Source organism: Quercus lobata, chromosome 12, assembly GCF_001633185.2.
Source record: "Quercus lobata isolate SW786 chromosome 12, ValleyOak3.0 Primary Assembly, whole genome shotgun sequence".
Lineage (NCBI taxonomy): Eukaryota > Viridiplantae > Streptophyta > Magnoliopsida > Fagales > Fagaceae > Quercus > Quercus lobata.
Genome location: NC_044915.1, coordinates 12,964,687 through 12,987,866, shown reverse-complemented (window position 1 = coordinate 12,987,866; position 23,180 = coordinate 12,964,687). Strand labels below are relative to the sequence as shown.

The window sequence follows — 23,180 nt, the reverse complement described above, 5'->3', positions numbered from 1 at the left end:
TTACAAGGCTTTGATCTTAGGTTACAACCTAAAGAAAACAAAAAATTACATGGCTTTTGACTTTGTTACAATGTAAAGAGAACAATATTTCAAGGATAAAGCTTTATTTTATGTCCTTAACCCGAAGGCTAAATTACAAGGTAAAAAGGTATTAGAAACTTTCTCTATTAAATCCAAAAATAGGTCCCCGATATGTAATTGCCGTTGACAATCTACCCATATACAATTACAGCACAAAAAGAATTACAAGAGAAAAGTGTTGATACCGTCACATGTCATGGGAACAACACAAGTGGCATAAATGATAGAAAAGAAAAGATTCATTTATCATGAGCAAACTCAAGGTTAGATCAAAATATGAAATTAAGTAACCTTTAATTTATTCCATATACAATGATGCATTTATTTATTTTAACTATGCATGAACATGATTTTAACGTAAGAAAATCTCACATGATGTTTTGACTTAAGACTCCCATCATGAAAACCTAATCTCCTATGTGGATGTCATAATTTCATGTATCACTTTTCAAAACTAATAATGTCAATTCTACTAGGTGATGCGTGCGCATGTTATAATGATAATGGAGATCACTTCATGAAATTTTCCTTTAGAATTGACCTTGATATTTTAGTGCATTTTTGTCTTAAAGTTTAAGAACTAGTCATAATTAATCATCACAATCATTTAGTCCTAGATTTCAAGAATTCATCTTGTCTTTTGAAATTTTTCGTGACTAGTAATGTCAATTCTACTAGGTGATGCGTGCGCATGTTATAATGATAATGGAGATCACTTCATGAAATTTTCCTTTAGAATTGACCTTTGTATTTTAGTGCATTTTTGTCTTAAAGTTTAAGAACTAGTCATAATTAATCATCACAATCATTTAGTCCTAGATTTCAAGAATTCATCTTGTCTTTTGAAATTTTTCGTGACTTAATCTTCAATCGATGGTTTGATTTTAGCACTCAATAATCAAAATGTTGTTTGAAATTAAGTTTTGGTTCATCTAACAACTCAAATAACATTTTTACCACATATTATTTTATTTTTGATTCATGAGTCGACTTCCGGTCATAAAATGGGGTGTTCACATTGGATCAAACATGACTTGTTAGTTGTTAGCTAAAGAACCCTACTCGAGTTCAACCTGATTTATTAACCAACCCATGTCTAACTTGATTAAACCATCCCAAATCCACTAGGCTCATTAACCTTCACAAGCCCAACATTCAGATCACCCATACCTAACTTGGTTTAGAAACTTTTCCAAAACCAAACCCAGTTTAGGGCCAACTTAACTCATGCTTTAGCCTTGTATTAAAAAATAAACTTACACTTCTTTAGTATAAAACCTTGGAAAGATAACACTTTAGGGAGACATAAAGTTTGTCTTTAATATATTATATTGAGACACCATTTAACCAAAAAATTTAAGCTTATGAATTTGGAAAAAGTTGTATTATATTGAATATTGATTGTACCCTACCACCACTCTATTGTAAAAGGGATCACCATCATCCATCTTAATGATCTTGCCACCTTGTACTATCACTTATTAGGAAGATAATGTCTTGGAAAAATTTCACGTGAAGCCTTAATATATTAGAACATTACTTATCTCAAGAACTTAATTTTATGGGTTTGAGTTTGATGATACTCAAAATCGTTAGTAGGTCTATCACCTAAACTTGCAATCTTTAGTAAAAGGTGAAGAGTAGTGAACCTGCAAAAATGGAAACACCCTCAGAGAGCACCGGTGTGGTGCCGGTCTAAGACCCTCTAAAGGTTTAGTTAGAAACTCACCATGATCTCTATGAATTTCAAAGAAGGAGTTTCTGAATAGTATTTTTTGTGTACCTTGAGATTAGAATGTCTCGGTGTTTATATAGGGGTCTGTAGATGATCACCTTAGCTGAATTGTAGGGATATGGGGTTATCCCTCAGCTAACTTGTAGGAGATGGGAGTTATCCCTTTGCCAGGTGTTGTGTGAATATAGGAGAGTCTTAGGTGATATGAACATTGTAATGTAGGTTCAATGTGTGCATCTTTTCTCATCCGTCCCTATGGGTGATGGTTGCATAAAGGTTAGGCTCGCAAGTGCTTACTTGTCAGCTTTTGTGCTTGACGTGCATCTTACTAGAGTAGTTGTGATAACTTGCATTAGTTACATCTAGTCTTCCATTTTTATAGGTAGGTAATTTCGAGAAGAGTAATCCATTTGGGAAGAGTAACCCGTTTGGGAAGAGTAGCTCATTTGGGAAGACAAGCTATGGAGTTAGTTAAAAAGTTCCTCATTAGAGTTCAATTATGATGTAGAACAGACAACACATGCCTTCCTAGAGCAGCAGGGGCTTAGGAAGTCATTATGCAAAATCAAATGGGGGTGCCAATAGAGGCTATCGGGGTGACAGTGTTGGAATTGCATGAAATTTGGGAGGTTGAAGAAAGCAAACTGATGTCACGGAAGCTTAAAGAAAGAAAACACGATGCTCTCTTGATGGAACAGAAACTAAACTGTTAATTTCTAGTAGTAAACCTTGAATCCACGAGGGGTTTCCCTGAATCCGCAAGGTGAAGAAACCTGGAATTCACCAGAGAAAGAATTTGACAAAAGTCTATGTTTATTGATAATAGTTTGATTTACCTCTGTCGACTACAAAATATATAAATACTGAGAAAAACGTCTAAAAACCCTAATTTGCACTAATTATGCGATTAGGTGACAAAATACCGAAATTTACCGAAAATGGCAAAATTGAGTTAAATGCAGAATCATATACTACTAACCTTAAAGGTCGTCTCAAAACAGACGAGACCTTATTTTGACTTTTAAACTAAAAGTTATAAAGGAAAAAAAAAATTACTATAAATAGCAAAAACACTATTTTCGGAGCCTAAATGAAGGAATTCGCCTAAATTTTGGCAACAAAGATGCTCACCTACTGAGTGCATCAGTCACCTTATTAGTGACGCCAGACTTGCGCTTCAATGTGAAATAGAAGTACCGTATATAAGCTACCCACCGAGCATGCATTCTGTTAATGCTAACTTGACTATTGATGTGCTTAATGCCTGATGATCTATATATAATACAGACTCCCTCTGAATCAGGTAGTGTTCCCAATGCTTAAGAGTTCGTACTACAGCAAAGAACTCCAACTCATAGGCCGACTATTTACTTTGAGCTTCACAAACTTTCTCATTGAAGAATGCTACTGTTTTGTTGTCTTGTGAAAGAGCAGCGCCTATCCCAACCATAGATGCATCACACTCCATCTGAAACACCTTATCAAAGTTGGGCAATGCCAAAACCGGGGCTTTGCTTAACTTCTCCTTGATCAAGGCAAAGCTCTATTTTGCCTCCTTTCCCCATGAGAACCTCCCCTTCTTCAGACACTCAATGATAGAGGCTATTGTACTACTGAAATCTTGAATAAACCTTCGATAGAAGGTTGCCAGCCCATGGAAGCTTCGCACATCATTCATTGTCTTTAGGGTTGGCCATTCTCCAACTGCACGGACCTTGTTCTCATCAACACGAATCTCATCCACACTGACCACATGCCCTAAGAACAGTAACTTATCAGTCAAGAAGTTGCACTTCTTCAAGTTGATATACAACTCATTGGCTTGCAACACAACCAATACTTCTCACACATGATTATAGTGGGCTGCTTCTGTCTTACTGTAAATCAGAATATCGTCAAAATAAACTACCACAAACTTTCCAATAAATGGTTTCAATACCTAATTCATAAGCACCATGGGAGGATCTATCTATGGAATTTATATTGGGTCTTCCTCGAACCTAGTGAGGTATGGATTTTGTTTTTGTTGTGGTTGACAGGTACTCGAAGATGTCCCATTTCATAGCATGCAAGAAGACTTCAGATGCTACTTGAATGGCCAATCAGTCCTTTAAAGAAGCTGTGCATTTGCATGGAGTGCGAAAGTCCATCACCTCTGACTGGGATACCAAGTTCATTAGTCATTTTCGGCGGATTTTGTGGAAGTGTTTTTAGACTTCCTTGAATTACAATAGCACCAGTTATCCTCAGACTGATACCCAGACAGAAGCAATTAATTGTACTTTCAGGAATCTGATCCGGTGTATCTCAGGCGAGAAGCCCAAGCAGTGGGATCTTGCATTGTCCCAAGCAGAGTTTGCTTACAAAAGCTCAGTCAGCAAAAGCATGGTAAGTCTCCATTTGCCATCGTCTACTGCGTGCCCCCAAAACATGCTTTGGACTTGGTACCTTTACCTGAGCTTCTAGGAGTGAGTCAAGCAGCAAAGAATATGGCTGGCCGTATTCAGACCATGCAAGAAGACATGAGGTAGAAACTTGAAGCTACAAATGCCAAGTACAAGAAGTTGTTGATAAGAAGAGGCGTGAGAAGATTTTCAATGTTGGGGATTTAGTGCTGGTCTATCTTAGAAATGAGAGATTTCCTATTGGTACCTACAACAAATTGAAGGACAAGAAGTATGGGCCATTTCAGATTACTAAGAAGATCAACAACAATGCTTATGTGGTTGCTCTTCCTCCAGATATGAGCATTTCTTCTACCTTCAATGTTGCTGACTTGTATGATTATTATCCTCCTAATGAACCAGATAGTGGGAACTTAGGGTCGAGTTCTTTTCAAGTGGGGGAGACTGATGTAGAACAGACAACACATGCCTTTCTAGAGTAGCAGGGGCGCAGGACGTCACAACGCAAAATCAAAGGGGGTGCCAGTAGAGGCCATCAAGGTGACAGTGTCCGAATTGTATGAAATTTGGTAGGTTGAAGGGAAACAGCGTTCTGATCCAGCTTTATATCATGAACGTCACCAAAATTTAGGTGAATTCCTTTATTAAGGCCCTAAAAATAGTGTTTTTGCTATTTATAGTAATATTTACTTTTCCTTAATAACTTTTAGTTTAAAAATCAGAATAAGGTCCTGTTTGTTTTGGGATGGCCCTTAAGGTCAGTAATTTATAATTCTGCATTTAACTTAATTTTGCCAGTTTTGGTAAATTTCGGTATTTTGTCACCTAATCGCGTAATTAGTGCGAATTAAGGTTTTTAGACGTTTTTCTTAGTATTTATATGTTTTATAGCTGTCAGAGGCAAATCAGACTATTATCAATAAACACAGAGTTTTGTCAAATCATTTCTCTGGTGGATTCCAATTTTCTTCTACTTGTGAATTTAGGGAAACCCCTCGTGGATTTGAGATTTACTACCAGAAACTAACAGTTTAGTTTCTGTTCCATCAAGAAAGCATCGTGTGTACTTTCTTCAAGCTTTCGCGACATCAAATTATGCAATATATATTTCTAAAGTTCTTTACCTTGCCTCAATTGAAAATTTCACTCATATGTGTATATCCCATATTTTTGTCACATTTATTATATAAAATTATTGTTAAATAAAACTCCCACTAAGAAAAGTGAGTCTTTGTTGCATAGGATTTTGTCAAAAATAAAAACTCTCTCTCTCTCTCTCCCTCCCTGGATACTTATTGCTCTTTTTTTTGTTAAGTAAAAATTGAAAGGATTCGACCCTAGATCTAATTTTAACGCTACTTATCTACACCATGATTCTTGAAAATTTTTCCCCTTCTATATTAATAGTTTTTGCATCATTGCATGGTTATGGGAAATAATCATACTTTTTCATTTTTTTGGTTCCGACCAAAAAATTTGTTCTTCTGGAACTTGGGGATTTTATCCTATGGCCAAGAAAGCCATTGGTACATGACAAAAACATTTTAAAGGCATCTTGTTTAATATATTTACTTAGCACATTCTACTTTAATCCCACTAAAACATTGAAGATATGATGTAGGTGAAAAGCCACAAAAAATAGAACACGTCTTCTTCAAGATGATAATCCTTGAATCTACAGAGAGAATTCTAGAATTCACTAAAAAATAAAGGATATTACTCTCTGAAATTTTATTAATGAGAAAACTGATTTGTGGCTATAATGCACTTAAATAGAAAAAAAGAAGTCTTAGGGGTGCTATGAAGCTCTTAGAAAACTCAAAATCACTTCTAGGGTAGCTAGAAAATCCTAACTCATGTTAAACAAGAAATTAAGCTAGAAAATAGGAAACTTAGCTAAATAATAAAAAATTGAGAGAATTACAAAATCAAATTTTACGGTGGCTAGGAAATGTCCTAGTATAGGCGGGATGTTATTCTGACTTTTAAATTAAAAGTTATACTTTAGAGAAAAAATTACTATAAAAAGCAATAACAATTAATTAAAGGCCTAAACAAAGGAAGTTGCCAAAAAAAAAAAAAAAAACCCAATGTAGGACATGGCCGATGGCGATGAGTATTGATCCTTGTAACAATTCCCTTTAGGTTACTAATTTTCACGCAGTTCTATCATTTAGATGATTTCTAGTTTCTAGTATTTTCAATTTCCTAAATTTCTTGTATGCTAACTGTCGGACCGTGAGCTGTGTCATTCCACCTCAAAACTAATTGGTGATGAGAAAGACACACTCAAATCTTTTATGGCATTCGACATCACATCACGTGGGCCTGTTTTTAGAGTGGTTGTAGGGAGTCAAATTGTGGTCCCCCCAACAATCTCTCCCTCACAATGACACTCCTGTGACTCGAACTCATGACCTTGGCTCTGATACTATTTTTCGGACCGTGAGCTGTGTCATTCCACCTCAAAACTAATTGGTGATGAGGAAGACATACTCAAATCTTTTATGGCATTTGATATCACACCACGAGTGCCTGTTTTTAGAGTGGTTGTAAGGAGTCAAATTGTGGTCCCCAACACTAACTTTTGATGATCTCTTTATACAAGAAAAGTCCGTTCTAGAAGTTCATTGTCAATCTTGCTTTCAAGCCAGAGTTTTTCCCCCACAACATCAAGATAACATATTTTATTTAAAATGAAAAAGAGAGTGAAACTTTCTTAGAGCTTGGATAAACTTGTCTTCTTCGTAACCTGGCCAGTTGGTACCAATGCTTTTTGCACTCCACTTTTGTAAAAAGTAGACCAGGCTAATGCATGGTTTGGTGGTAGCATCAAGAACACAAGAAATGATTAATGAGTATTAAAAGGAAAGCTAATTAATATGTAAGTGCGGGTTTGGTTGTTGAAATTGACATCTTATGTTGAACAGTCCTATTACACTTTCAAATTTCAATACGAAATGAATAGCTTTATAGTTGTTTGACAACAAAAGGAAGAGTTGGGCTTGAACGTCTTTAATTCTACATTTGCTGGCATGAATAAACTTTTTTTTTTTTTGGGTAAAATGGCATGAATAAACTACACCTTGTATGATTCATCATTTATTTATTGATTTAGTTTGCGTGATTGATTGTAATGCTACTTTATGTGGTCGGTAGACTAATTTGGGCATTCATGCTCTATCTCGATTTTTTTTACATGACTGGAAAACAGTGCATGTTTACCAAAAAAAAAAGAAAAAGTTTCACGTAGTCTCACTCTCACATTGCTAAATGTCTATTAGTCTCTTGATCTCGGCCCAGTTAATACCAGTCTTGGAGATCACGAGCAAGGATTTGATTGATACCAGTCTTAGAAATCACGAGCAAAAATTTGGTGTATTGTCATTTTTTATGCAATTCCGTGGTCTGCAGAAACATGGTACGAGCAAGGATTTGAATGATACCAGCCTTAGAAATCACGAGCAATGATTTGGTGTATTGTCATTTTTTATGCAATTCCGTGGTCTGCAGAAACATGGTGTTACTTTTGATAAATATACCGAATGTGGTTAAAAATTAATCATCCATTTTTGGAATGTTTTTTTATAGGAAATTGAAAAAGTTATCAAAAAAAAGAATGGGTTATTGTCCCACATTGCTTAAGAAAGTGTGTTGTGTGTCGTATAACTTGCCCCACCTTCCCTTAAAAGTTATCATGGCTTTTGAGTGGAGTTGTGGTGTGCCTTTGTGTTAGAACCCATTTCTCTCTCCCTTGTGTGTGTGTGTTTGTTTCTAAAAAAAAAAGTAAATTATTTTTTCATTTTTCTATAAAAAATTTTCTAAAATGAATTACTAATATATGCACTAAGAGCATTCATAGCAGTGAAGCTAAAAATTTAGCTATTTGGCACTTACAAAAGTCACTTTATCTATTTTACCTCTTCGCACCCCACAACAATGGATCTATATTTTTAGCTATTTGATTAAAATAATACAAAAAACTCATTAGAATAATAATAAAAACTTTCACAACAAACTTCAGTAACCAATCACAACCACCTCCATTATCAGTCACAATCACACCCACAACCACAACCACCATCACCACCACCACTAGTCCACAGCAGGGAAAAAAAAAACCACCAACCCAAATCCCCAACTTTTTCCTCAACCCAAATCTAACAAAATCACCAAATCACATCAAAATCCACCTCCACCATCGCAACACAACCAAATCACAACCACCATCGCAATAGCCTCAAGCTTAACAAAAAAACTAGCAACCGAAAAAAAAAAAAAAAAAAAAAAAAAAAAAAAAAAAAAAAAAGAAATCTCACCCTCAAGATACCCAAGCCAAGAGCACAAAATACACATAATTAGAAATCTTAAAACCCAGATATGCAATCTAAAGAGACCCACACAGCAACCACACACCACCACCCATAAATCGTTTCGGCACCAAACCTAACCACGAACCCAGCAGCGGCTTGGGTCGGCACCGGACAGGGGCTTGGGTTGGCGCTGGGCAGGGCTTGGGTCGGCGATGAGTGGAGGAATTGAAGCTTGCAACGGTAAGAAATGAAGAGTGTGAGGATTGATTGAGGGGAGAGAGGAGCAACGGGTAGAAATGGGGAAGGAGGAGAAAGAAAAAAAAATTAAAATATTCTCCATAAGTGTGAACACAAAATAAAATAATATTTTTTTTTTTTACCTTTTAGTTACAGTGCACATCTATCTTTAGATGTGCACTGTGGCTGAGAAGCCAAATTTTTTGACTATAGCTCCACTGTTGCAGCTCCATTTTTGTGATTGGTGGTGCTAAAAATAGCAATATAGCTATTTAGCACTACTGTTGTGAGTGTTTTAAGAACACACATTAGTAAATCCCAAAAATAAATATACAGAATCTGGTTAAAAAGTGGTGTACAAGATGATATATAATAAATTAATTAATGGGCTTTGCGCGAATTTGTCATCAAATTGAGCACCTCGTTAGGCTCGTTTGAAAGAAAGGTTCCGTACTTCCTACCCCCAACCCACCCATATTGTTTTCCTTTTCACGTTTCTCCCTTCTTTTTATAGCTGCTTAGTGCTTAGAGTCGTAAATGAATGACTTGTTTTTAAACAAGTTTGGGCTCAGCTCGATGGAAAAAACTTACTTTAGGTTCATTTACTTAAGGTGTGTTTGTTTGGATATGAAATAAGGTGGATGGAAAACTTTGGAGAGAAAATAGGAAGGAAGACTTTTTTAGAGTGTATTTGGTTGGGTGGGAAGGAAGGAAAATAAATGGTGGGGCCTAAGTATTTTTCCCCAGGCCCACCAAAAAGTTTTCTTCTCAAAATGGACAAAAAACTGAAGGGATAAATTAGACATCATTTTTGGAAAAAAAATGCCCTTGTACAATTGCACATGGACTTCATACATGTGCTTTTCTTTACACTTTTTTTTTTCCTTTCCTAAACATTGCCTGCCTCCTATTCTTCTTTTTCTTTTTCTTCTTCTTCTTCTTCTTTTTCCCCCCCTCCTAGACATTGCCTGGCCCTTTTTTTTTTGATTTACTGGGCAGGCTTGTCCAGTATTCATTTTTTCTTTTTCTTTTGTCTTTTTTTTTGTTTTTGTTTTTGTTTTTTTTTTTTTTTATTTTTTTTTTTTGTTTTTTGGTTTAGATGTGCTTTTTTTTTATTTTATTTTATTTTTTTTATGGACATGATTTTTTTTTTTAAAATAAATTTAGGTGATAGATTTTTTTTTTTTGGTGGTTGTTTATCACTTTTTTTTTGTTTTAATTGGGCTTCATTTTTTAACAAGGGTATATGCATAAATTTATACAAACTCACTTTCTCCATCCCTCCATTTTTCCACTCCCAACTAAACAAAAAGGAGGGAAATTAAAATATTTTCTACCCTCCCACTTTTCCATCCTTTTAATATTTTCTATCCTTCCACTTTTCCACCCCTTCAACTAAACGGACCTTTAGTCAAGTTTAAACATAATAGTGTGCTCATGAATATAAAATGTATAAATGTTTAAAAATATACTTATACATACTTAATGCTATATATAATATTCTTTGAAAAGTATCAAGATTTGAAATTTGTGGAGAATAATGACTGTGAGGGTGAGTAGGACGAGTAAATGAGTTGGGCTGTGGGTCGCGTCTGAGGATACCTATGAACCCGAGGATGGTCATAAGGTTTATTAAGTTTAGGGATCAACGAGTCAAGAACAAGAAAGTATAACAACAAGTTTGACAGTTTTTAGACCTCTTAAACAATTGATTAAACCTAGGTAATTAGCCAAGTTGTTACTTAGTCCAATTAAACAAGTCTAGGTTATCACAATAATAAAGATCAAATCATGCAAAGCAGCGGAAAATAAATAACACACGATATGATCACCCAGGAAACCAAACCGGTAAAAACCTGGGGAGGATTTGACCTAGTTATCCTCAAGGTAAACTTGAGTCCACTATCAGAAAGAATCGAAGTTCATACAAAAGGACTTACAAGCACCCCCGCTTGACTTCCTAATGCTACAAACCAGTAGAACTTACTGACACGACCACATGCAAGCTCCGAATCCACGGACTCCTTCTTTCTTTGGATTCCCACCAGCTACAAGCACCCCCGCTTGTGTATTCTTTAAGTTTTAATGGCAGCAACTGTTTTGATCATCAAGGTGTAGAGAATATCTCCTCCTTGAAAACCCTAAGTTTGTGTAAAGGAAAGCTCCTCTAGATCTCACAAGAGATTTACACAAACCGCAGTATGAGCAACACTAAAACGTGGTTAGGGTTTGCCTTTTATACTTAGGACAAATAAAAAACTCTAAAAACGTTTTAAAACAACTAGGGCTGAGTTGGAAAATTCTGCAGAAAAGCAATCTGCTTGACGTTCGATCGGTCGAGCCAAAGCTTCGATCGATCGAGCCAGGCCGAAAGCCACACTACTTTCTGCTTTACACTCGATTCCAACTTTACATTGACATAAAACTTTGAGCTAGCTTTAAACACTTCTAAACACATTGTTTTGATCATGGTTTGCCAACAATACAAATTAGAGTTCTAAATACATAAAGTCCTACACTTTAGAACCTAACAAAGTTGGTAGTAGTTCCCGAGGAGCCGAGCTTCCTCGGGAAAGCATTGTGGAAGGTTGGAACCTAGCCTTCCCGGGAATGCTATACAAAAGGTAATCATTCCTCTTATGGATAAGTTTCAAGGAAGATAACTAGTAACAAAAGAAGAAATATCTGAGGAGAAGTCTACTACCACCACATTAAATGTTCTACACCTAACCAACTGGCTGCATTTATGTGGAAATGACCCCTAAGCAAAGATATCTTAGTTCACAGCTACTCACAAAACTTCCAGGAGGTTTTTGATGGGACAAGCATCCAAGAGATCATCTACATGACCAATAAGTGGAGGGCTAGGATTGAAAATAACAGGACCATATAAGGGAAAGGCCCCCGTGAAAAAAGGGCATGTAATCTTTGGGAAAAATGAGAAAAAAGAGAGAACACCTTGTACTTAGAAAAAAACTTGAGAGTAAATATAAGAACAACTCATCCTCGGACTTGACTGAGGAGTGTCAATCCTAAATTTTGTTTTTTAACTGGTTTAATCCCTTTCAATTGAGGCCCATATTTGATTTGCTGAAATGCTCTTTCTTGTAAAATCTACTCTCTAACAAATATATTGTGTTGGGCTTATTGGGCCATCATAAATTGTTGGCAGGTTGTAGGTCCAATTCTGGTCCTTACAATTGGCTTCGTTTAAGGGAATAAGAGAAGTGCTTACAATGTAAATCAACTATGGTAGGTTCTGGTCTAAGCCGAGAAGAGTTTGTGGGATCTCAATGTGAAGACCATTTTGTTAACCTTGAAAGGAGGAGGGATCGTGAGGTTAGTGCGCATACCACCCACAATAGTAGGATTCATTCTAGGACTGGAAGCCATATTTCTCATGGAGAAGAAACTAGAAACCTAAGGTTGGAAGTAGATCATCTGCGCATAAAATTGCATCGTAAACAGCGAGAGGCATCTCCTTCAAGCATAGGGTCTAACTTAGTGGGAGATAGTGACTGTAGGCCAAGGTCGAGAACACCTCTCAACAAATCTGTTTCCTTATCTTCACTGTTTGATAGGGAGGAACGATATTATCAGAAAAAAGGACAAAAGTCCAACCCATAGGAGCTTGGGGAATGATGCGATGAGTAAGGCTTTACACCAGATTTCAAAATCACTCTTTACGCAAAGGATTGACAGGGCTAAACTTCCTCATCGGTTTGCGCAACCCACTTTTACCATTTACAATGGAAGGATAGACCCGATGGAGCACGTCAGTCATTTCAATCAAAGAATGGCTGTTCATTCGAGGAATGAGGCCTTGATGTGCAAAGTATTCCCCTCCAGCTTGGGGCTTGTTGCGATGAGATGGTTAGATGGGTTGGATGAAGGCTCAATTAGCTCATTTCAAGAGCTCACTAGGGCCTTCGGGGTCTGATTTGTTACGTGTAGCAGGGTTCCTTGTTCCCTAGATTCCCTGCTATCAATGGCGATGAGAGAGGGTGAGACCCTGAAGACTTACTCAAACAAATACTGGAAAATGTTCAATGAGATAGATGGAGATTTTGAAGACATAGCTATAAGGACGTTTAAGGTTGGCCTTCCTACTGAGCATGATTTGAGAAAGTCCTTGACCAAGAAGCCCGCATGAAGTATGCGTCAATTAATGGATCGGATTGACGAGTACAAACAGGTTAAGGAGGATTAGCAGCAAGGAAAGGGGAAAGTGATGGTGACCCTCCCTGATCGAAGAGACTTTAGGTCTGAGAGGTATAATAACAATCGACCCAAGAGAGATTTTGCTAGACATATTGAGCACTCCACTGCCCAAGTAGTTAATACAGTATTTAGGGAGCCTATACATTAAATTCTTGAGAAGATAAAGATTGAACCATATTTCAAGTGGCCAAATAAAATGGGAGGAGGCCCCATAAAGCATAATCAAGGTCTTTATTGCTAGTATCATCAAGACCGTGGACACACTACAAAAGGTTGTAGAACTTTACGTGATTATCTACAGCAGCTGGTCAAGATTGGGAAGCTGAGGCAGTTTTTGCACCAGCCTTCTGGACAGGGGAGTCAGGTTGGGTCAACACATCAGCAGGAAAACCCCTTGAGACCATCCCTGGGAACAATCAATGTTATTCTTGCAGCCCTAAGTCGAATTGGAGTATGTCCATCTGAGGTCATGTCTATATCAAGATCATACACTGAGGATTTGGTCCCTGAATCTAAATGAGGGAGGATGCAAGTCCAATTAGCTTTGAGTTTTTTTGATGAAGACAAGGTTGGAACTTATCAACCACATGATGATGCCTTAGTGGTTACCCTTCAGATAGGAAGTTACAATGTAAGGAGGGTTTTGGTAGATTAGGGTAGTGGTGCAGAGATTATGTATCCCGACCTGTACAATGGACTTAAACTGAAATCTAAGGATTTAGTTAGTTACGATTCTTCTCTAGTGGGGTTTGATGGGAAGACTATTATCCTAAAGGGCTTGATTAGGTTGCCTGTTCAAGAAGGGTCAGAAATGGTGGAAGTAAACTTCATTGTGATAGATGCTTATTCACCTTATACTGCTATTTTAGCAAGACCATGGCTTTATGCCATGGGAACTATTTCTTTGACTTTGCATTTAAAGGTGAAGTATCCCTCTGGGGACCAGGTTGAGGAGTTGATTAGAAGTTAGGCTATGGCGAGGTAATGCCTAGTCGCTGCTATTAAACACTAGTCTGAGGGTGAATCCTCGGTTATCCCAGAAAGGGCCTTGTAGCAATTAACTGAGATGGTAGAATCCTCAAACGTTGTGGATGGAGGATTGATGTGTGAAGAGTTAGAGAAAGTTATTATTGACGCTGATGCAAAAAAATATTTCCAAGTCGAAGTTCAATTGCCTCCTAGGGAGAAGGAGGAGTTGTTGGATTTTTTTAGAAAGAAGATTGATGTTTTTGCCTGGAGTGCCTATGAAGCTCTCAGGGTGGATCTGAACTTCATTTGTCATCAACTAAATGTCAACCTAAAAGTTATCCCTAAGAAACAACCACCTCAGTGCTCTTCTAAAGAGCATGTTGAAGCTATCAAGGAAGAAGTACTAAAACTTATGCATGCAGGGGCAATTAAGGAGGTCTTTTATCCAGAGTGGTTGGCCAATACAGTTATGGTGAAGAAGAAGCCAGGAAAGTGGAGAATGTGTGGATTTTACTGATTTGAATAAAACTTTCCCCAATGATCCTTTTCCAATCCTTCGGATAGACCAATTGGTGGATGCTACGATCGACCATCCTCGGATGAGCTTTTTAGATGCCTTTCAGGAATACGATCAGATACCATTAGCTTTGGCCGACCAGGAGAAGACTGCCTTCATGTCTCCTATTGGGAATTATCATTACCGAGTGATGCCTTTTGGATTGAAGAATGTTGGGTCAACCTACCAACGGATGATGACCAGAATGTTTGAGTCTCAATTTAGAAAGAATATTGAAGTTTACATCGATGATATGGTTGTGAAGAGTAAAATTCTAGCCGAACATTTGAATAATCTCGGAAGTGTATACAAGATACTTATTAGACATAAATTGCGTCTCAATGCTTCGAAGTGTTCTTTTGGCATCGGTTCTGGTAAATTTTTGGGCTATATGATCATGCACCATGGAATTGAGATTAATCCTGATCAGATTAAGGCGATAAACGACTTATAACCTCCTCGAAATCCCAAATAGGTATAGAAGTTGACTGGGATAACTGCAGCTTTAAACAGGTTTATCTCCCAGTTTGTAGGCAAATGTAGACCATTCTTCCAACTCCTGCATAAATGGAAGGGGTTTGAATGGACTGAAGAATGCACCCTTTCTTTCCAGCAATTGAAGGAATACCTGTCCCGACCACCTATTCTGTCTAGACTCGAAAAGGAAGAGGTCCTCTTTGTGTACGTTGCAGTGATGTGTCATGTAGTGAGTTTGGTTTTGGTAAGGATGGAGAATGGGGTACAGAAACTAGTCTATTATGTGAGTTAGTCATTGCAGGAGGCAAATGTCTGTTATTTGCCATTGGAGAAAGCCATTTTGGCCATTGTGCATGCTACAAGGAAGCTCCATCATTACTTCCAGGAGCATACCGTTGTAGTCCTTACTCAACTCCCTTTGCAATCATTACTTCGGAGAACTAATTATACGGGAAGGATCGCTAAGTGGGAGACGATTTTGGGAGCGTTTGATATAAAGTACATGCCTTGTACCACTATTAGAGGGCAAGTTCTTGTGGACTTGGTGGCAGAATTTACTAAATGTCCAGCAGTGGTTGGAGTCGAGGAGGAAGAGTTTGGGGGAGTACAAGTTTTAACAGTTTCTGTCCACGGAAATCTGACTTAGAAGCTTTACGTTGAAGGAGCGGCTAACCAGAGGGAGTCTGGAGTTGGGATAGTGATAATGTCCCAGAGGGGATTTCTATTGAGAATCCCCGAGGTTGGGTTTTTCAGTCACTAATAATGAAGCTGAATATGAGGCATTGTTGATAGCGTGGCTATGGTGAAGAAGTTGGGTGGAAAAATTGTTGAGGTCTTTTCAGATTCGAGGTTAGTTGTCGGGCAATTTAAAGGTGAGCTGGAGGCCAGGGACCATAGGATGCAGGGATATCTTGGTAAAGCTCGGCAACTACAATCTGGTTTTGAATCTTTCTCCATACAGCAGGTCTCGAGGAGTAAGAATACTCATGCAGACTCTTTGGAAACTATAGCAACCTCTTTTGAGCAGGGCCTTCCTTGGGTCATCCTCGTCGAGGATTTATTGAGGCTTGCTGAGCTGGAAATGGTGAGGGTCGGAGTTCACCAGATATGGGTTGGTCCCAATTGGATGGATCCCATAGTTGCATTCCTGAAAGAGGGAACAATGCCTCCTGAGAAAGGAAAGGCGGAGAAAATACCAAGAAAAGCTTCCCGTTTCTTGCTATCCGAGGAACAAAAATTGTATAAGTGCCCTTTTTCAAGGCCATATTTACTCTATGTTCATCCCAAGGCAGTGGAGCCACTTTTAGAAGAACTGTATGAAGGAATCTGTGGAAGTCATACATGAGGCAGATCGTTGTCACATAGAGCTCTTACTTAGGGTTATTGGTGGCTAGGTATGCCAAAAGAGGCACAAGATTATGTTAAAAAGTGTGATCAGTGCCACAGATTTGCCCTAAGTATCCATCAGCCTGAGGGCATGCTAAATCCTCTTTCTAATTTGTGGCCATTTGCACAATGGGGTTTGGATATTGTAGGGCCATTTCCTAGAGCAGTGGGAAACCAAAGATGGCTTCTTGTCGGAATTGATTACTTCACAAAGTGGGTCGAGGCTGAGCCGTTATCTTATATCAGAGATGTTGATGCAAAGAAGTTTGTCTGGAAGAATATTGTTACCTGATTTGGGATTCCCCATACTCTTATCTTGGACAATGGGCTCCAGTTTGACAACAAGGCCTATAGGATGTATTGTGGTGAGCTTGGCATTAGGAATAGGTACTTAACCCCAGCCTATCCATAAGGTAATGGGCAGGTGGAAGTAGTTAATAAGGTTATAGTTAGTGGGCTCAAGAAGAGATTAAATGAAGCTAAGGGTAGATGGGTTGAAGAGCTCCCACACGTTCTTTGGACATATCAGACAATTCCTCGACGTTCAACTGGGGAAACACCGTTTTCCATGACCTATGGTTCCAAGGCCGTGATCCTTTTGGAGACAGGGTTTCTGACATTAAGGACAAGCTTATTCGCTCTTGACAACAATGATCAATTACTACGGAAGAGTTTGGATTTAATTGATGAACAGAGAGAACTGGCCATGGTCCAGTTGGCACACTACCAGCAAAAGCTTAAGCAAGGGTACAATATGGGGGTGAAGGTCAGACCATTAGCACCGGGGGATTTAGTGTTGAGAAAGGTGGTAGGAACTGCAAAGAACCTATCTTGGGGAAAACTAGGACCTAACTGGGAAGGGCCGTACCGCATCACTTCGGTGGCCGGAATAAGAGCTTATTTTTTGGAAGATTTAAATGAAAATAATATACCACGTCCCTGGAATGTAAATAACTTTCAAAGGTACTATTATTAATGAAAGACAATCTTGCCATCTTTTGTTTTGATTATTATGGCCTAAATTCCTTTTTATTTGTTTAAGTGTTAAACAAAACCTCAGTCATGCCTGGTTCCTCGGACCATATACTTTGGGTAAATTTATGCTTTTTATTTGTTTAAGTGTTAAACAGAATCTCAGTCATCCTTGGTTTCTTGGACCACATACCTTGGGTAAATTAATGTTTTTTATTTGTTTAAGTATTAAACAAAACCTCGGTTATGCCTGGTTCCTCGGACCATATACCTTGGGTAAATTAATACTCTTTATTTGTTAAACAAAACCTCGATTGTGTCTGGTTCCTCGGATCATATACCTTAGGTAAATTAATACTCTTTATTTATTTAAGTATTAAACATAACCTCGGCCACAACTGGCTCCTCGGAGTATGTACTTTAGAAAGGTTAGCACTGATTATTTTGTTAAGTGCAGCTTTGTTAAATACTGCCAGTGAATGAGTACGTATTGAGTTGAAGGTAGATTGTTAAAGGTATAAGTTATGCTGTGCTTGGATAAAAAAGTTACAAGTATAATAAAGGTACATGCTTAAAATGAGATGAAATTTCTCAATAAAGCCTTTCATTGATGAGAAATAAAAGAGTACATTTACATCCCAAAAAAAAAAAAAAAAAATGAAGAGAAAAACAACAGTAAAGGAAAGCGATAACATCCTAACTGCTAGGTTGCTTGAGAGCCAGATAGGACTACTATTCGCAGTGTTGGAGGGTAAAAGGTATTCTCTGTCTTCCTCAAGTCCGAAGAAGCATCCACTTTGGCCAGGTTCAATGCCTCGGTCCGTACCTGAATGTAGTAACCTCAGCAAACTCCTGTGACTTGGGCTTTTTGAGTGTCTTCAGTCTCTTTTACCCCAATATCATAGCCAATTTGCTCAGCTTAAGCAATAGCCTCCTTTTTCTTCTCCAGCTCTTTTTTCTGAGCTCCTATTTGCTCCATAGCAATTGCCAATTGCTCTTCGGCCTTGCGCAGCTACTGACACTAGTCCTTAGCTTGTTTTTCAGCACTAGCCAAAGCGGCCTTTGCGCTCTTTCTTTCCCTATCTGCTTCAGTCATCTTTATGCTGAGCTCTTTAATTTTCTTCTCAACCACAGCCAGGGTCTTGATAGCAGATATGCAATGGGTCTCCTTGTCCTTCAACTGGGCATGGGCTCGGTCCACCCATTCCTCGACGATATTTGTTGTCTGGACCGCCTAAAAAAAAAAAAAACAAGGCAACAATGTGAAGAAGGAAAAATGAGTTAAACTCTCCAAGTAATAATAATAATAATAATAATAATAATAATAACAACTTTTACAAGATGATGAACTGAGTTACGTACCATGGCCAGATCCCTTTTTAGGGTTAAGAAAACCTCGGGCTTCTTCAAGGTCCTCAGGTCAACCATGTCCTAAGGCAAGGGCAAAGGTTGTTCCAAAGCATCAGACACGGAGCCCGCTTTCCCTTTTTGAAAGTCCTTGATGGAGGAGTCCAAAGGGAGTTGGGCTCCATCTAGCTTAAGTACAGGGTTCCAAATTGGAACCCTAGGGCGGTGGTCAGCAACCATCTCTGCACCTGAACTTTTTGGCATATTTTTTCTCTGTGCCCCTTTAGCAAACTTTGCTCCTTTTTGGGGCTCAAGATCCTTGGGGGCAATTTCACCTTTCTCGGACGTCTCCTTCCCTTTTTTCTCCCTTTTCCTTTTCTTTTCTAGCTGTTCGGAAGGGGAAGTATAGGTAGGGAGGGGAGTGGGGCGCTGAGGTTGGTTGGCTACCTTGGGTGTGGACCCTCCTGCACATGATTCCAACAACTCGAGGAGGCTGGTGTTCTTTTTGCATTGAAGCACCCTAGCTTTTGGGACGTTGGATGGTTCTTGGCTGTTGCTCATGAAGGGTAGATGTTTGAAAGTAGCACTTGGAGACTCTGCAGAGTGTGATTGGTCAAGGACTTCAAAGTCTTCTTCAGAGTCTAGTACTTCAATCACCCTGGCCATTTCCTCCTTTGGTGGAAGAAGTCGCTACTTCCTCGGTAATGCGTTGGGTGGGCAACTCAACTTGGTGGGTACCTTTAAGTGGAGGACTGGCGAGGAACCCAGGTACTGCGATGTTGATTTGTTTCAATTGAGGATCCTTCGCCTTGATGACGTATTCAGGGGACTGAAAGTTGGACGAAATTGGCTTGTACCCGAGAATGACGTGGGTGGCGCACAGTTGTCCGTCCGTAAGGTGAAAGATCTCGAATTGAAGTATCCTAGTGAGATCTGGCTCGTTAACCAAGTTGACGTTGGGGGCCATGAAATTCTTGTCTATAGAAATCCAAAAAACAAAAGTATGATTAAAAAAGAGGTTCTAAAAAAAAAAAATACTCGAACTATAAAAAAGGAGAGACTACGAAATTAAAGTTTTCATTATTGGAAGGGGAAAGAATGGGTACTTAAACTTAGAACATCCCACCTAGTTGCCCCTCTCATGTCGGACAAGGCAAACCATCACGCTATTCACTTGAGACAATCAAGAAATCTTGGTCCATGCCTTTGTTAGATTTGGGGAGACACAAAATAAGCCTAACTGTAGGAACCCTATTTTTAAGATAATACCCGGTATTTTTGAGGTATTGGCAGTTATACACCTAATTGACGTCATGATGGGTGAGGTTTACCCCCACCTTTTCATTAAGGGTATTGACACTACCTAAAATCCTAAATAGGTTTGGGGAGCATTGGGTCGGGCAAAGTCTATGGGCAACCAAAAAATCCCTAGTCACCCTCCCCATAGGGATTCTCATTCCTTCCTCTATAAAGGCGATCATAGGGATCACCACATCCCTCTCTAATCTTAGAACTTGTCACTTTCCAAGAAGGCAATGTTGTATAGAGACCCCAAGTGGTATATTGTATTGAGCCTTAAAGTTTTCTATACCCTCGAGAGTATCCACTAAGTTAGCAAACCTACCCATCTAGGAAATAAGGAAGGATTGTTAAAGAATACGGTAAAGAATAGAAGGCTGAGGAAGGAGGGGTCCTAAAAGTTAATATACGAGCTAAAGGGTACTTACAGAGAAGTAGGAAAGGAGCACTTCAGACTGCTTCTTGAGAGATTGAAGATTCAATAAATGAAGGATTCAGACTCCCCACACACTTTATATAGGGAGAGAAGTTGAGCGGGATAGTTCTCGCTCGAAATCCCATGGTAAATCCCAGCCGTAGGATCTTCATCATGCCATAGAATGTGGCGACAGAATGCCGTGTAAAACAATTAATGGGGCGTCGCAAATGTCGAAGCATTAGGAGCATGCTCAAAGCAGGTGAAAAGAGGTTGTCACGTGGGAATGTTCATTGAATGTGTGAAACTCAAAGGCAAAAATCAAAACCCCACTTTCCTCAATGGAGAAAAAAAGGTGACATTTTGAGGGGCTATTGTGAAGGTGAGCAAGATGAGTAAATGAGTTCGGCCGTGGGTCGTACCTAAGAATACACATGAACCTGAGGATGGTTGTAAGGTTTATTAAGTTTAGGGATCAATGAGCCGAGAACGAGAAAGTATAACAACAAGTTGGTAGTAGTTCCCGAGGAGCCGAGCTTCCTTGGGAAAGCATTATGGAAGGTTGGAACCTAGCCTTCCCGGAAATTCTATAAAAAAGGTAATCATTCCTTTTATGGATAAGCTTTAAGGAAGATAACCAACAACAAAAGAAGAAATATTTGGGGAGAAGGTTGCTACCACCACATTAAATGTTCTACACCTAACCAACTGACCGCATTTATATGGAAATGACCCCTGAGCAAAGATATCTCAGTTCACAACTACTCACTAAACTTCTAGGAGGTTTCTGATGGGACAAGCATCCAAAAGATCATTTACATGACCAACAAGTGGAGGGCTAGGATTGAAAATAACAGGACCATATAAGAGAAAGGCCCCCATGACAAAGAGGGCATGTAATCTTTGGGAAAAAAGAGAAAAAAAGAGAGAACACCTTGTACTTAGAAAAAAAACTTGAGTAAATATAAGAACAACTCATCCTCAGACTTGACTGAGGAGTGTCAATCCTAAATCGTGTTTTTTAACTAGTTTAATCCCTCTTAATTGAGGCCCATATTTGATTTGCTGAAACGTTCTTTCTTGTAAAATCCACTCTCTAACAAATATATTGTGTTGGGCTTATTGGGCCATCATCAATTATTGGCAGGTTGAAGGTCCAATTCTGGTCCTTACAATGGCATAGGTTAATTATTATTAGGGGTGTGCAACCAACCCGCCAAAACTGATCCGACCTAACCCAACTCGCCGGGTTGGGTTACAAATTTTTTTTGATAGTGGGTTGGGTTGGGTTTGGGTCATAAAATTCTAAACCCACTAAACCCGACCCGACCCGACCCACCCATATATTAAAAATATATTATATAATTAATAATTTTTTTAAACAACCAGCTCTTCCTCCTATCCTATATAAAAGACAATATTAATGTATATTAGTTCATATATTAATGTATAACTAAGTTGAAATATTAGTTCATATATTAATGTATATTTTGTTTATCAACTCAAGTGGCAAGTGTGATATATATTTTTTTGCTCAATTTAATAATAATAATAATAATAAAAAATTGTCCAACCCATGGGTTCAACCCGACCCATGCACACCCTTAATTATTATATCTTCTAATAAAAAAAAAAAGATATATAATTTCAAGTTAAGTATAATGGTGTTTCTAAAAAAAAAAAAAAGTTACCTCTAATGGTAGATATCCATTTTTGAAAAATATATTAAAAACTAATTAGGAAAAAAACTCATTATTAGTATATTGTATATCACTTTATCTTTTTATATAAAAAAGATATGTGCTCTTTTTTGTTAATCCATTATAGTTATGAGCTCTATTTAGTTAATCCATTATATTCATCAAAATTTTGGAGTATGCAATTGGCATGTTTACATTTCAAAACATCCTGGTCGATATTCTTCTCATTATGTCAGATTGCAAGTCTTTCCTTCAAGTTTTTGAAAAAGTTCACCTTTAACATGTCCTGCACGAAGAAAATTAGTATGTGAATATTTGGCGAAGGAGAGAAACATTTGTAATGAATCCTTTGTGTTTTATTTTAAGCCTACTCGTTGCACAAAAAGGAAATAAGTATGTGAATTTTTTAGCGGAGGAAGGAAACATTTGTAGTGAATCCTTTGTGTTGTATTCTAAGCCTACTTATTGTATTTTGTACTAGCTTTTGGATGATACTTGGGGTGATATGTACTCTAGACTTTATAGTTTATAGTACTTTGAAAGGTCAAGAATGTATTGACTCCTTTGGTAACTTAATCAATTAATTTAGCCAAGTGAAATTAATTAGATTCAATTACATGCAATGAGCGTGGTAGCACAAACAAATCACCAAATAACTAAATGCAGCGGAAATTAAATTTGACACGGGTGATTTGTTTATGAATGGAGAAAACCACTGAGGCAAAACCCCATTGGGTGAATTTAAGGTCATTACTCCTGAGAATCCACTATTATCAAAACAAGCAATTACAAATAAAAAGAATCTTAGTACCTAATACCAACCTATAGTTGAACCCTTACCCCAATACCCAATTGGACTTGCAATATAGTGACAATCTCTCATTTCAATGCATGGCTCCAAGTACGTGACTAACTAATTGATGCACAGATCTAAGTACGTGACTAACACACCAACTTGAGAAAGAAGTTGGCAGCAAAGTTCTTTAGTTCATCCAAACGATGAAGATTAAGAAGCTCCTTGGTTACAAAACCCTTGATGCAAAGATGCAGTAGTTTCTACAAAGAAT

General features: G+C 38.1%; 1 protein-coding gene across 1 annotated transcript; it reads left to right on the top strand.

Annotated features, from left to right (window-relative positions):
• The first annotated feature begins 15,793 nt into the window (after positions 1-15,793).
• Positions 15,794-17,356, top strand: LOC115970248. Its single transcript, XM_031089911.1, has 3 exons — positions 15,794-16,308; positions 16,441-16,663; positions 16,805-17,356. Exons 1-3 carry the CDS (start codon positions 15,794-15,796, stop codon positions 17,354-17,356), a joined length of 1,290 nt encoding a protein of 429 aa, XP_030945771.1.
• The last annotated feature ends 5,824 nt before the right edge of the window (positions 17,357-23,180 follow it).